The sequence below is a fragment of the Mesocricetus auratus genome, unplaced genomic scaffold (assembly GCF_017639785.1).
Source record: "Mesocricetus auratus isolate SY011 unplaced genomic scaffold, BCM_Maur_2.0 Super-Scaffold_100006, whole genome shotgun sequence".
Lineage (NCBI taxonomy): Eukaryota > Metazoa > Chordata > Mammalia > Rodentia > Cricetidae > Mesocricetus > Mesocricetus auratus.
In genome coordinates, this window is record NW_024429190.1 from 98,485,951 (window position 1) to 98,501,490 (window position 15,540).

At 47.4% G+C, this 15,540-nt stretch overlaps 1 protein-coding gene across 1 annotated transcript in view; it reads left to right on the top strand.

Moving 5' to 3' along the window:
- The window catches only part of Wdfy4 (WDFY family member 4), a 229,913-nt gene that overhangs the window by 13,768 nt on the left and 200,605 nt on the right, over positions 1 to 15,540 (top strand). The window contains 5 exon segments of the mRNA XM_040747730.1: positions 1,718 to 1,967; positions 10,767 to 10,881; positions 12,474 to 12,580; positions 13,799 to 13,933; positions 14,676 to 14,865. Of these exon segments, the coding sequence (XP_040603664.1) occupies positions 1,718 to 1,967; positions 10,767 to 10,881; positions 12,474 to 12,580; positions 13,799 to 13,933; positions 14,676 to 14,865 (797 nt within the window).

A 15,540-nucleotide genomic window follows, 5' to 3' on the forward strand; every position in this document is an offset into this window, starting at 1 on the left:
ATGTATGTGTCCCACATGTGTGTCTGGTGCCTGTGGAGGACAGAAGATGGTGTAGGATCTCTGAAACTGGGATCACAAATGGTTGTGAGCCACCAAGTGGGTGCTGGGAACCAAACCTGGATCCTGTGTGAGAGCAGCAAGTGATCTTAACCTGTAAGCTGTGGATCCAGCCTCCAAGACCTTTGCCTGATGCCTTTATAGGCAGAAGCTGCTCAAGTATTGCACGTGTCCTTTGTTTCTGTATCTCTTAGAGGAGGACCGGCTTGAAGTAGCGTTCAGGGTTTAGCATAGCAACCTGATGTACATGGCCCCGTGGGTTTCCTTAGTTATCTGTAGAGAGTGTCAGAATGTCTGCTCAAGTGTGGTGACATGTTGTTTATGATTTATTAAAGCCTCAAGAGATCAAAATAGCAAAGCCAGACACACACTAGTTAGCTGTAGAAGCCAGGCGGTGGTGGCACACACCTTTAATCCCACCACTTGGGAGGTAGAGGTAGACAGATCTCTGTTAGTTCAAGGCTACACTGAGCTACATGAGATATATCCAGTCCTAAAGAGAAACAGCTCACACAAAGATGATCTCAGCACATGGGATCACATGCCTTTAATCCCAGGACTCATGAGAGGTATTTAAGACAGGAACAGGGTCTCACAGCTGGTATTCATTCTCCAGCTACATTGAAGATTGGAGGGATTCATTCTCCAGCCACACTGAAGAGAGGCAGCAGTCTGAGGCTTGGTGAGACAGTGCCAGCCCTTTCAGCCTGAGGTAGAGGTAAGAGTTAGTGGCTTGGCTGCTTTACTTCTCTGATCTTCAGTTTGAAGCTTGAACCCCAATATCTTGGTGTAAATGTACAGATTAAGATACACAGAACTAAGATAAATATAGGTTAATTTTATTTGGGGAGAAGTCACTTACATGAGGAACTGATAACCCACAAGTTCCAGCTCCAAGGATCCATGCCCAGCTGCTCTCCGTGACCTGACTGGAACCAAGAGAGAGCAAGCCTGGCCCAGACCCCAGACCAAATCCCATAAGCTCACATACACGCCTGCGATCCTGTCCAAATGGGTGTGGTCAGCGTCACAGGTGAGGCTGGTTAGATCTCTCACTACAATTCCCCTTTTAGTCTAAAGAAAAAGATTTAGACTTGATACAAACTATATACAAAGATAGCAAATATCAAGTCTGCTCCAGGAGAAGGAAAAGTAAGAACAACACACTTAAGACCTATCTCCAGTGAAGCAACAAGAGCAAATGACAAGAACTACATATCCAGTCCTAGGGTAAAGACATCACAGAGATTACTAAGCTGGAAAGTTTAAGTCCTGTATCTAATATTTCTATCTAGGAAGAGAGAACAATAAATGTGACAGTCTAATCTTCAACCTCATCAAAGACCTGAGAAGAAGGATAACAATACTAAGGCAGGCAGGAAGTACAGGTGCTCTCACTACATCTGGGTCTTTTATTTTTCATGTCACGACTAGAGTCACTCTATTAAAGTCTGTGCCTGGCGCATGCGGCATTGTTAATTATGTGTGTGCTAGTCACATCTAAACCCGAATCACTTGGACAATACTTCCTCATTTCAGTAGGTTTCAGGTACAGACTTTTCTGGAAGCTGAACTGAGTAATGTTGGACCTTTTTTCTAATCGGTATCAGGAAGTGAGCTAGCAGGACTTTTCATTTTCAGCGGTTTGTTCTGGATTCAGGTCTGCTCTGCTGAAGATGGAGGCTGAAGATCTTTCAAAGGCCGAGGATAGACCCGAGGACCCCAGCTTCCAAAATGAAGGCCAGTCCCCTGCTTTGAAGCCGGATTTCCCACTGGAAGGGCAGTGTCCTGGCCCCACTGTCCTCTGGGACATGCTTGAAAAGAAATTTCTGGAATACCAGCATCTGACCCACAAGAATCCCGAAGAACGTCGGAAGAACCTGCTCAGCCTTCTCCCCCTGTTCCTAAAGGTCAGAACCCCAAATTTTATTTTATTTTTATTTGGCACGCAAATACATATTTGGTGATTTGTGGGGTGCATTCCTATGTGCTTGGCTATTTGTGGGGGTACATTTCTATGTATATGGACATTTGTGGGGTGTACTTCTATGTATATGGCTACTTGTTGGATGCATTATGAAGTTTTGGTACACCCACTGTCCAATAATCGCGACTGAGTATTTAGTAAACTGTGTGTTTCAGCCATTTGCCTTTTGCTTCTGGTGAGATTGTGTGGAGTCTCATTCCTGGATATCTGGAAATACGTGCCATTGTAAACATGGGGACCACAGGCTTTGAGGGCACTTGAGGGATGGCTTGAAATGAAGGTGGTGGTTTGACTATCAACACAAGTGATCTCTGGTGAGTCCGGAGAAGGTTTGTCTTAGTTTGCTCGTGAGCTGTCATGAAGTACCATAAGCAACATGGTTTATAAGCAACATGGAAATCACTTCTCCAATTATTTTGAAGAAATTTGGTAGATGTGATAATACCAACAATTGCACAGTTGAAACTCTCAAGTGTATATAAAAAGCCTTGGATGATTTTGGTTGATGGGGCTGGAATATCTAAACTTGACTCTTCATTTTGGGCCCAAGGAAAAATAAGGTGATCTAGAATGTTCTTTGAGTGAAGGCAATATACATGAGCTTGAGTTGCTCCTGCTTGGAAAGGAATATTTCCTGAGGTGTGGGGTCACGCTCAACTGGAGCAGCTTCTCTGTCAGTCAGACTGACAGAGAAGGGGCGAGCCTTGTGGAGATCGATAAGGCTCTGATGCAGGCTAGCAGTCAAACATGCGTTAGCCCAGGGACCCTTGAGAATGTCAGAAGAGTCACTAACCCATGCAAGATTTTGGTTACCATTTTGGGAACAGGAAGGCCCAGGGGAATCTGAAGGGTGCAGAATTCTGACAGGGGCTGACCTGAGGACGGCAGACTCTTCCCTGTGGTCAGGGCTCATGTCCCCTACTCACAGGAAGAAGAGTTCTCGTCAGGCCAAGGTCAACAGTGTCTCAGTGCTGATCTAGAGTCACCGCCCCAGGGCCCTGCTCTAGACTTCTTTTCAGCCTCACCTTGATGTGCCTTTGACTAGCACTGCCCAGGCTACACAAAGAAGCTCACTGACTTCATGGCCTGACATTATGTGCAAAATAGTATATGGTCAGCTGGAAGTAGATTTTAGATTTAAGACCTTGATTGTCCCAGGGCCGAGAGTGTCTGGTATGATCCTCTCTCTATATGCTGGATGTTGACAGTTGAGTCCCAGCTCCTGGTCAGCCTGGACTTGACACCTGAACAACCGATGTTGAGCATGCTCAGTTGGTTATCTGTGTTTGATGTATTTTCATTTACAGTGGGTTTACTGGGTTGCAAAGTCGTTGTAAATCCAGGAACATAATAGAAGCAAATGGCACCTGAAACAGAGACAGCCCCAAGTTCAAACACTTAGCAGGGGGTAGAAGTATGACCTTCAGAGCGGTTTTATGATGTCAGCTGAACAGACACTGTCATGGATGAGACCTAGACAACACTCAGCACCACTCTGCCTGAACCGGCACTGGGTGAGGTGTTTACAGAGTCTCACTATAACCTTGTTATGGGTAGGACCTAAACTTATGACAACTCTGTAAGTGAGGAAACCTGCAGATGTTGAGAAACCTGCCCAAGGTTATGCAGTTGTTAGCAGAACCAAACTGAAAAACCTGTCTAACATCAACATTGCTAACCACTGGGCTCACCTGTTTAGTGCTTGAGTTTGTAGGACAGGACCTATTTACTTTCCCTTCCCCTGGCTCATAATAACTCATGATGCAATGACTTTGCCTGACTGGAGTTTCGCTTTTCCTTTGGTGACAGAATGATTGTCATTCCCTGAACACATGATGCTTGGGCAGCTGACTCCAGGGTGTGGCAGGCAGGGAAGAGGTGTCATTGCATCACATAGGAAGCCACGAAGAGCCAGTGGCTTCTGTAACACACAGAACAACATTGTCAGGACTGCTGTTCTTTGTGCATGCAACTGTGGGCTTTGAATCTTGAGAACTTCCCCATCATGGAATCCCATGCTGGAAAAAGGAGTCTGCACGGGGAGGCATAGATGCATATGTGTGAATCTTTGACAGAGTCTGCTCCAGGAGATGGGAGGTAGTCCAGGTCATGCAAAAGACGTTCTGTGGTAGCAGATTTTCAGGAGAGCCGATGGTGTAAGTCTCGTTGTTGAAGACTGTTCTTAGAATTTGCTCTTTGAGAAAAAGAGGAAACAAGGCAGAGAGGGTCCAGAAGTCATTGTGAAGTCCCTCGATGTATGGAACTGGGGAGGTACATTGGAGAAATGGGAGATCTGTGGATGTGGTAGACTAGGGATTGTCAGTCAATGGGCTCACCCTCCTTTTAAAAAACTATTTCTTTTAATGTTTGAGGCTATAATATAGTCACATCATCTCCCCTGTTCCCTGCTCCCTCCATTCTCTATAATATAATCACAGCATCTCCCCTGTTCCCTGCTCCCTCCATTCTCTCCCACATGTCCTTCCTTGATCTCTTTTAAATGCATGGCCTCTTTTTCATTATTTGTTGTTTAACATACCACACACAGACACACACACACACATTACACACAGACACATACGCACACTACACTTAGACACACAGACATATACACTACACACAGACACAGACAGACACACACATACACTTATACACGCCATACACATACACACACATCATTTGTTTTTCAGAAAATGCTTTTGTGTACCACTTTAAAAAATAAACACAAAAATAATAAAAATATAAACACACATTGCTGGGAAGTGCTGGCATATGCCTTAGCCTCAGCACTGGGGAGGCAGAGTCAGGTGAATCTCTATGAGTTAGAGGCTAGCCTGGTCTACAGAGCGAGTTCCAGGACAGGCTCCAAAGCTACACAGAGAAACCCTGTTTTTTTTTTTATAAAAAAATACAAATACACTTATTTCTGAATGCATAAATAGTCCCTATAATATTACTTAATATGTTTGCAGGGTTGACCATTTAGTATTGGATAACCAGTTGGTGTGCTGTTCCCAGGGAAGGCTATTTTTCTTGGTCTCAACATTCTGCAGTTGCCTGTAGTGCTTTGTATAGGAGTATATACCTAAAGACCTCTTGGTTACACAACTCTTGGACTTTCCCTATCCACATAGTGTATCTATTGCTGTGTCCTGTTCACCTCACGTTTGGTGAGTCACATTGGTGAAACTTCATGAGTACAGCTTCCAACAGTCTTAGAAGACACCGTCTCACAGCAAGCTCCCTGACCCTCTGCCTCTACTGTCTTTCTGCGCCCTCTTCTCAATGATCCCCGGACCTTAGGTGTGGGAGCTTGTTTTGTGTTGGAACTGGACTCCACAACTCTGCATTTACCACAGTCTTCTTGGATCTAGGTGGGTTTTGGTGACTTGGCTAAAAGAATAGGGAAGAAAAACATTTCTAGGCACAGGGCTCAGGAATCTCATTTGGCCACTTCTTGTCCCTTGGAATCTGGGATACTCACTTGCTGCATGTTGCTACCAAGCAGTGGGAAGGTCAGATAGTCCTGAGTAAAGTGTCATGTGCACAGGAATGTGGTCATTCTCCCTCTCATTCATCTTTCCCTGTGTGTGTGTGTGTGTGTGTGTGAGAGAGAGAGAGAGAGAGAGAGAGAGAGAAAGAGAGAGAGAGAGAGAGAGAGAGAGAGAGAGAGAGAGAGAGAGAGGAGAGAGAGCTATGTTCACTCCTAAAGCTAACTACTGATCTAATGGAGTTTGTTTCATTGAATATGGTCATTTGAAAAGTAAATCTACTGGCAAATGAAGAAAGATAATCCATGCTGCATCTAATAGGAGGTCTAACCAACAATAATTTTCTAGTGTGATTTCCAGAGGGGACACAGAGAGTCAATGTTTCCTAGCTTGCTCCCAAGTCTATCCTACCTTGCAGTGGAGACAGGCAATGGCTTCCTCTCACCTTGGGGGGAGCTCCGTTCTGCTGTTTTAGCAGAAGCTTCACTGTACCCCTTTCACTGTTGTCCCTGATTTATAAAGGAGGTTGCGCACGATGCCACACTAAGCAGAAAGCCTCACAGAAAGCCTTGGGAGTGACTGGAACTGAAAGGCAGACCTCCCAGACCAAAGGACAGTCATACTAATCCCATGCTCAGGCAGGAAATCCAACCACCTTATTTTTGTCCTGAGAAGCTGGGGTTTTCTCCCATCTCCTCATGAGCTTTTGTCTTTGTTTGTTTTCCTTTGGAGATCATAATGCCACTTTCTTTCTTACATGGGAAGAGAAGGGACAGCCACGAGGCATGATAGTGCAGCTTAGATAATGTTAGTAAATAAAAGTTGTTGTTTTTTTAAATATTGAGCAATATTCTCTCAGCATGCAAGTCCCAGTTTGGGAAAAAATCAGGGCCTTATGGAAGCTGCTTTAACTCTTTGGAGTCTCCATGGTACCATTCAGTGACTGATTGGCTCTGTGCATCAAATGGCACCCTGGTGGCCCGAAAGAGTTAAAGCAGCCTGGAGAAAGCGCCCATCACAGTCCCAGGAAGAAGCTGTGCCTGGGGAGCCCCAGCTCTGAGTACAATCACTGCTCAAATCACAGTGGCCCTATTTGCTTTATTGTCCCGTGCCTCCAGGAGTCCCACGGCTCCCGAGACAATATCCATGCTCCAGAATCAACGGCCTGAAAATTGGTCTTTGAAGGCCTTGGGAGTACAGGGAGGAGGCAAGGAGCTTATGTGAAAGTTTGCACAACAGAGTCCATGGTCCTGGGGAAAAATAGTATCCCATCTCATTCCAAGTCCAAAGGGTTATTTTCTAACTAGAGATGGTGTGTCTGAGTGACTCCTGGTTTCCAGGTGGCAGCTGCCATGTTCATGCATATAAAAAGGCTAGTTGGTTGGGCTCCCCATGTGTGAAATAATTCAACTCCTCCTCTTTCTCTTTCTCTCCCCCACCTGTCTTTTGAGGTATTAAATAGACCAGGCTAGCCTTGAACTTGCGATCGTCGTGCCTCAGCCCCCGAGTGTTGGCACCACAGGTGTGTAACACCGTGCCTGGATGAAACAACTGAACTCTTGAGGTTGCATCTTAGTGGATTCTTTTGCTTAATCCCTCTCTCACTCTCAGTAGTCAACTTTCATTTCTGTTGCTACGATAAAATGCCCTGACCAAAAGCACCACAGGGGAGAGAGGGGTTTATTTGACCCCTAATTCCAGGATGCTGTCCATCACTGAGGGGAAGTCAAGGCTGGACTCAAACATCTTAGTCAAATCACATCCATTGTCAAAACTGTCTGCCATTTGCATCAACTTCATCTTTAACTCACATGGTCCAAGACCCCTGCCTGGGGAATGGTGCTACCCACAGTGGGCTAAGTCTTCCTGTGTCAATTAGCAACCAAAACAAATGCCTACAGGCATGCACACAGGCCAACCTGATTAGAAAACTTCTCATTCAGGCTTTCTTCTCAGGCATTTCAAGGTTGTGGCAAGTTGACATTTACAGCTAACCAGCCCATCCCATTTCTGCAAAGTGGATCTAAAAGTAGTGTCAGCCTCAAAGGATGGCGTGGAGATTAGTGGAAATAAGACCATCATATTATGTATCTGGCCGTCATTATTGTGCATTGAAATCGCTCCTCTGCTTGTCAAGTATTTGTTTTATCGAAGTTTTCAGTTGTTATCATATCTCCTATTTATCATCCTTTGTCGTTAGGCCAACATTTATAGAATGGAAAATTTAAAATAAAAAACAAAAATTCATACCCCATGCAACATTTAGCTAAAAATGTAGCGCATGTATCCTCGTCACCTATATAAGAAATGAAACACAAATCCTGTGGACACACTGTAGAGATCATTATTGCAAATATAAACCTCTTACTGAATGTGGGGTGTGTGCACCATTCCCTTTGTAGTTTTATTAGACACACAAACGTCTGTCAGTCTTACACGATAGAGGCTTACAGCAGTTTTGCTTTCTCCAGTTCTCCCCAACCACACAACAGAAGTATTTCTTGTCCAGCTCCAACATTTCTCTAGGGAATATGTCTAGGAGTGGAACTGGCGGCTCTGGGGTATGTGTCCCTTTCAGTTCATTGGTGAGTTTGCAGTGTAAGACGCGGAATACACACGTCTTCACTTCCCGGTCAAAAGAACTGGAGACAAACGACATTTTGTTCATTAGATGGGAGTGACAAGGATGCTCTGGTGGGCAGAGAAGCCAGGGTTGTGTATACGTATATGTAACTGTGTGTATCAGTTACGGTGTGCTCTCACAGAGCCTGTGGTGTGCATATGGCAATTGCATCAGTTACTTTTCTGTTGCTGTGATAAAATACCATGACCAAAGCAGCTTATAGGAGGTTTATTTTGGCTTAAGGTTCCCGGGGGATAGAGGTTTCTCGTGGCAACAGGCAGGCTTCGTTATGGATCAATGATCTGAGCAATGATGTCCCAGCTACACACATACTGTACACATACATTTTCGAGAATGGTCTCAACAGTGTGTTCACAGGATTTGTCTTTCACTTCTTATATACTAGGTGGTGAGGAACCATGTGCCATGTTTTCAGCTAAATGTTGCATGGGGTATGAACTTTTGGTTTTGTATTTTAAATTTTCTGTTCTGTAAATGTTGACCTAACTGACAAAGGATTGTAAATAGAAGGAGATCTGATAGCGCTCTAGAGTTTTGCTAGAACAGAGCTGCTGACCACTGCTGGACACAGTAGGTGTGCGGATGATTTGGGATTGCTGACCACTGGTGGACACAGTAGGTGTGCGGATGAGTCGGGATTGCTGACCACGGATGAGTTGGGATTGCTCACCACTGTTGTACATAGTAGGTGTGCGGATGAGTCGGGATTGCTCAGCTTCTGGTTCCGGTTACTGTGCCTGCCTGCTGCCACTCCTTCCTTTTGATGCACACAGGAATCAGAGAGCGAGCAGGAAGTGGGGTGAGACTACGAACCCTCAAAGCCCTCTCCCCTCGATGCACTTCCTCCAGCAAGACTGTACCTTAAGATTCTATACTCCTGCCCCCAAAGAGCACTACCATGTATTTAAATGCATGAGTCCGTGGAGGACATTTCTCATTGCAACTACCACACTAATCCCTGGATGGAGAAGGGGTTAATAATGTCATACAGCACTGCACAAAGGGCTACACTTTAGCCTGCAATACCATGCTTTAGAATTTATCTGAATGAAATAAATGAATGACTACAAGTAACATTTGAAAACTGTATGCTGTGGCTTGGACATTGTTTCAGTTGACCCTGTTGGAAGCTTGGACCTAGTGGAGGGACCTTTAAGAGGTGGGACCCAGTGCAGTGAGTAGGGGGCATAGCCCTTAGGAGGGATTAGCGCTCATCTCTCAGAGTGGCTTCTCACCAGAGTAAGTTGTTAGGAGACAAAGGCATTGCGTCTTGGTCCCTTCTGCACGTGCTTTATCCAATTCTGCATCTCTGCTGTGCTGTTACCGAGGGGGGACCTCACTAGAGGCCACGCAGATGAAACCCCCTGGTCTTGGACTTCCTGACCGCAAAGCTATGGGTTTAATAAACCTTGCTTAGGCATTTCATCATAGTAGCAGAACATGCACACTGCATAAGAAGAAAGTCGGTGAGATAAAGCAACTGGGTGGCTGGGTGAGGGAGGGTGGGGGAAGGATACTTGGAGAACCACTTGTTGAGTGAACACTTCTGAAGAGAGGTGGATAAAGTGTCTTCTCGCCCCAGCTAGGATGCTGACAAGAGAAACAAACATTCTGCTCAAGGCCAGCTTGGTGAGGCTATGAGTTTAGTTAGGGCTTCTTACAGGAGCACACATATGCCGGTGAGTCTCCTTCCCCTGCAGCAGTTAACTGTGTGTGTGATGAGAGGTGGAGCCTCCCGAGTCCCATTCCCTCCAGTGATGGAAAGTTCAATAGTCCAGCCTTTTACAGGGCTACTCCAGGTAATCACTGCTGCCGACGGCTGAAGAGAGCAATGGCTCTCTTCATTATGCCCAGAGAGCGGTTGTTCTACAACATCATTCCTGAGATCTCGACTGGGGTAGTTGGGCACTGGCAGGGCATTCTCTGACATGGGGTGCAGGTCTCGGTGGGCTGCAGGTGCACCGTGTGCAATGCGTCTGATGTTTTGACAACATGTGCTCAGACAAGTCCAAGAGCAGCGGGCTGTGTGTATGCAGCTCGGCAGGAGGCTGGAGCGTTTGGAGTGTGGGTATTGGGCAAAGATGGGGGGTGAGTGGATTAGTTACTTTTCTTGTTGCTGCAACTTAAGGGAGGTGAATAAAGTGTCTTCTCGCCCCAGCTCAGGGCGAGGATGCTGGAGAGAGAGAGAGAGAGAGAGAGAGAGAGAGAGAGAGAGAGAGAGAGAGAGAGAGAGAGAGAGAGAGAGAGAGAGAGAGAGAGAGGAATGTTGTTGCTTAGCTCCCCTTTTCCTTCTTACTCAGTCTGGGTCTCGTACACTGAGAGGTGATGCCCACATGTATGTGGCTCTCCCCATTTAGTTAGTCTAATCTAGCAAATCCCTCAAGACACACACAGAGGTGAGATGCCATGACAATTCCAAACCTTGCAAGTGACAACCAAGACTAACCATCGCAGTGGATGGTGGTGGCTTTTTGGATATACCTGGGACAGGAAGTGGAGCCTTTGGCTGGCTGGAGCAGACCAGGTGACTTCCTGCATGGCTCATTACACTGCTCCTACTAACTGGAGTCTGTTTGTTGCCTTTCAGGCCTGGGAACACTCCGTGGGCATCATCTGCTTCCCCAGCCTCCAAAGGCTGGCAGAAGATGTATCTGATCAACTTGCCCAGGAAATTCAGCAGGCACTTGCTGGAAAGCCTGCAGGTAAAAGAGGCTCTCTCTCTCACTCTCTCTCTCTCTCACACACACACACACTACATTTGCCCAGACAAATAGTCACATAGTCACTATACATGTGCACAAAACATAAATACTTCACACAGAGATGCTCACAGCCACACTGTTCACATTGCATACATTCTGCACACCACACACAGAGAGACTAAACATGAATACTTCACTCATTCAGATGCTACATTCACATCACACAGACGCACACACATACACAGACGCACATACACAGACACACACAGACACACACACAGACACACACAGACACACACACACAGACACACACACACAGACACACACATACACAGACACACACACAGACACACACACAGACACACACATACACAGACATACACACACAGACACACACATACACAGACACACACATACACACAGACACACACATACATAGACGCACACACAGAGACACACAGAGAGACACACACAGACACACACAGAGACACACACATACACAGACACACACATACACAGACATACACACACAGACACACACATACACAGACACACACATACACAGACATACACACACAGACACACACAGACACACACAGACACACACATACACACACACAGACACACACACAGACACACACATACACAGACACACACACAGACACACACATACACAGACACACACATACACACATACACACACACACATAGACGCACACACACACAGACACACACAGACACACACACAGACACACACATACACATACACACACATACACAGACATACACACACAGACACACACATACACAGACATACACACACAGACACACACATACACAGACATACACACACAGACACACACATACACAGACACATACATACACAGACATACACACACAGAAACACACACAGACACACACATACACAGACACACACAAACACACAGACACAGACAGACACATACACAGACACACACATACACAGACACACACAGACACACACATACACACACAGACACACACATACACAGACACACACACACATAGACAGACAGACAGACACACACACACACACAGGACCTGGATCTTGGGGTCAGAGAAGGAAGGCTTGTTCAGTGGAAAGTTTGGTCTGGTAAAGATGCTGAGGCTGGAGAATGCATCTTTTATTGGGGCACCTGATTAGTGATCTTCCAATGATGTGAGCTGGCCCATGGAGGCTGGTGGGAGTGCCACAGAGCCTGTGGGATGAGGGATATATTTCAGGTGGAAGGAAGCTTGAGCATGGTGTGGGCTGCTGGGTGACACAGGAAGTAGGGTGGAGAGTCTGGATTGTAAGGGTCCAATGGTGAAGGAGCTGTTTATTACCTATTTGACAATAGGGAACCATGGATGACTATTACGGGTAATGAAGTGTCACCCCTGGGTTACTAATCTTGAGGAGAGTAATGTTTGGGACAATGCAGATGGCCTTGAGGTATTTGGGCATGGAGGCCTGTGGTCTGCAGCAGTGCATAAATGAATCTTTGGGGAAGAGGAGGCTCTGGAAACTGGGTGGGCAGGGTGCTCACCAATCAGCTTTTGACATCTTGCAGAGCAAGCCCGGGCTGCAGCTGGGCAGTTACTGCGGTGGAAGGGTGACACCGATCAGGATGGCTGCCTGCTCCTCAAGTCGGTGTATGTGCTCACGGGGACAGACTCGGTGAGTTCCAGGCCTTTGCCCACGTGTCCCAAAGTGACAGGAAGGATTAAGGTCTAGCACAGGGTAATGGGCGGTCTCCTTCCATAGATTAACTCATTATATTCAACTCTCTTCTCCCGTTCTGATGTCACACATGGACTTCAGAGCCTGAGGTTCGGGCTTGGGCCCTGCCTTCTTCATGGACAAGCAATGTGTGAATTAGTTCATGTCCAATGTGCAACCGCAAGTGAATTAGTTCATGCCTTCTGCTTGCTTGTGCTCTGTCTCTGATTTCAGAAGTTGGGTTACTCACACCTCTCTTCTAGGGTCAGTGTGGCCGACTTTACCAACCACACCCTACCCGTAAGGGCCAGGGTGGGTGTGTCCATGCACGGTGCCAATTAGTCTTCTCAAGGACCCTGAGTTGGAATACAGAGATGCATCATCCCCAGAGCCCCTGGTCTGGGCTCCGTGTTGCTTCCCCACTGGTCTAACTGGAGTGAGGTCCACCTGTTGGCCCTTGTCCTGAGTGCACTGTGTCCTGTGCTGGCTGTGGCTGTGACCTCTCATCATGGAACTGGGAGTCTCAGGCTTGTAGTTAGTGGACGAGTGGCTAGTTTTCTCTCAGGAACCCTGGCAGTGCGATCATTAGCAGAAATGGCCAAACGCTCTTGCAAAGACAGGTCAAGAGATGCGCAGAGGTAGGAGTATCTGTGTGTAGAGACCATGGCAAGGGACAGGTAGGGTGCAGTAGCTGCCATTACGAAGAATCACGTAGGTATTTGGATATTTGTGTGGAACTGGGGTGGCAGAACCTGTCATGGCTGTCTGGGACAGGTTCATAGCCTTGTTGCTGATGCTAACTGCAAAGGGAGCCCCGACTTGTAATCAGTGTTTGTCTTTGAGTTGGGGTGGGGTGTCTGTAGTCTAAGTGCGGACAGAAACAGACAGCCCTGCAGCAGTGAGGGAAGCGAGGAGCTTGCTGTTGAGAAGGACAGGGACAAATCCAACCCCACCCCTAGGGAAGTAAAAAAACAACCAGGGCTCCAAAAATTGGAGGGAGGGCGTCGTCTTTCAACAAAGCAGTCACTATAGGTGGGTACCATGATCACCTACATTTCCCAGCTGAGGACACGGAGTGCAGACAGGGAAGTGGTCTCCACACAGCTCCGCAGATGTGAGGGCTCGATGCATGCCAGAGTTGCCTCTGCCGTGGGTGACCCGTCTCTTCCCTTGCAGGAGACACTGGGCAGAGTGGTGGGGTCAGGGCTCCCAGCCCTGCTCCTGCAGTGCCTGTACCTCTTCTTTGCCTTCCCTGTGGAAAGGGACGAGCTCCTAGAGAGCGATGCGCAGGGGCAGAGGATGTTCGTGCAGGTGAGTGAGCAGGGCCCTGGCCTCCCCGTGCCCTGGGCTTACCTGGCAGGGGCCAGGCTCTGGGCTGTTCCTGAGGGAGGTTTTTGCCCATCTCAACTTTAGTTTCCAAGTGCTTTGACCTCTCCAGGCACTGGTCTTCCTGCACCTCCAAATGCAACATCTGGGTGTCTGCAAGATTATTTTTCTCCCTTGTTCTCTTCATCCGTGTACCAATACCTACATTGCCCTGCACTCTGTGGCGAGTGGGACCCCCCCCAACTTGGCTCCGCTCCCTGTCCCAGCTCCCCTGCCATCTGTACTCTCAAGGTCCACCTCTTCCTTGGCATCTGGAAGCACATCTCTTTGGACCTTCCCCGCCCCCAGTCTGAACTGAAAAACAGGAGCCAAAATTTTCCAAAACACAGTCACATGAGGCTTGATACATCACTTCTGAGCTGTCATTCATCGCCCTGTGAGCGTCAGAGAGAACAGGTGCATAGGCCTAGATGGTCCAGCTCAGTCTCCCAGAGTGACCTTGATATGCTCAAGAAGTATGTGTTACAGGAAGTTGTTTTTGTAAGTAGGAAGAGATGCCCATTTCCCGGCTGCCGGTGTGCAGAGTCCTGGCTGGGGCAGAGGGTGAACACGGCCCCTCCGCAGCCCCTATGGCTTAGCATGGCGCCGATGCCCCAGAGAAGCAGGGGGCAAGCTGCCGTGGGAGCACCCGTCCTAACCACACCTCCTTGTCTTGTATTCCTCCCAGATGCTGTTAAACATTTGCAGCGAGTCTCAGGGTCTGGAGGGACTTCTCTCAGGAAGCGAGCTGCAGTCTCTCCTGATTGCTACCACCTGTCTGCGGGAACACAGCTGCTACTTCTGGAAAGAGCCTACCTTCTGTGTGCTGAGGGCTATCTCCAAGGCTCAGAGCCCCGGCATCATCCAGTATCTGCGAAGTAGGTTCCAGAAGACCAGGTGTGGGCTGTGGGTCACTCACGGGGTTTCTTTAACTCAGAGCAAAACTCCAGGGCCTGCTGGCTCTTTCCCAATTAGTGTGGGTTTCTGGAAAGAAGAGCTGAATGGACAGCCTACCCAGGACATGGCCCTTCTATGTCTCCATTTGTGAAAATGTGTATGCTGTTGCTCTTGATGCCCCAGTAGGAGAGGGAGAGAAGGGGAGCTCATTCGCCACATGTGTGTTCTCACACAGAGAGCATGTGGGGCCTGCGTGTTCATTACATCATCAGCCTCTTGGAGAGAGATGTTGGCATGGGGGCAGTGGAACTCAAGTGGTAGAAGATGTCGATGAATTCTGTTTTTAAACACCTGATTCCTGCACCTTAGTGCTCGTGTTGGGGAGAGGGTTGGGGTGAAGGCTGGAGACTGGAACCACAGCTAGGCTGTGAACTCCAGCTCTGGTGAGTGATCTCAGGTCCGTAACCACAGGGGTATCCTGTTTGTCTCAGCTGTAAGACGGGCAGTAGGGTAGTTTTGATGACTCGCATTAATGTGATTCTCAGTGGGTTGACATACACACAATGCCTGGACAACACTCACATTAATGTGATTTTCAGTGGGTTGACATACACACAATGCCTGGACAACACTCACATTAATGTGATTTTCAGTGG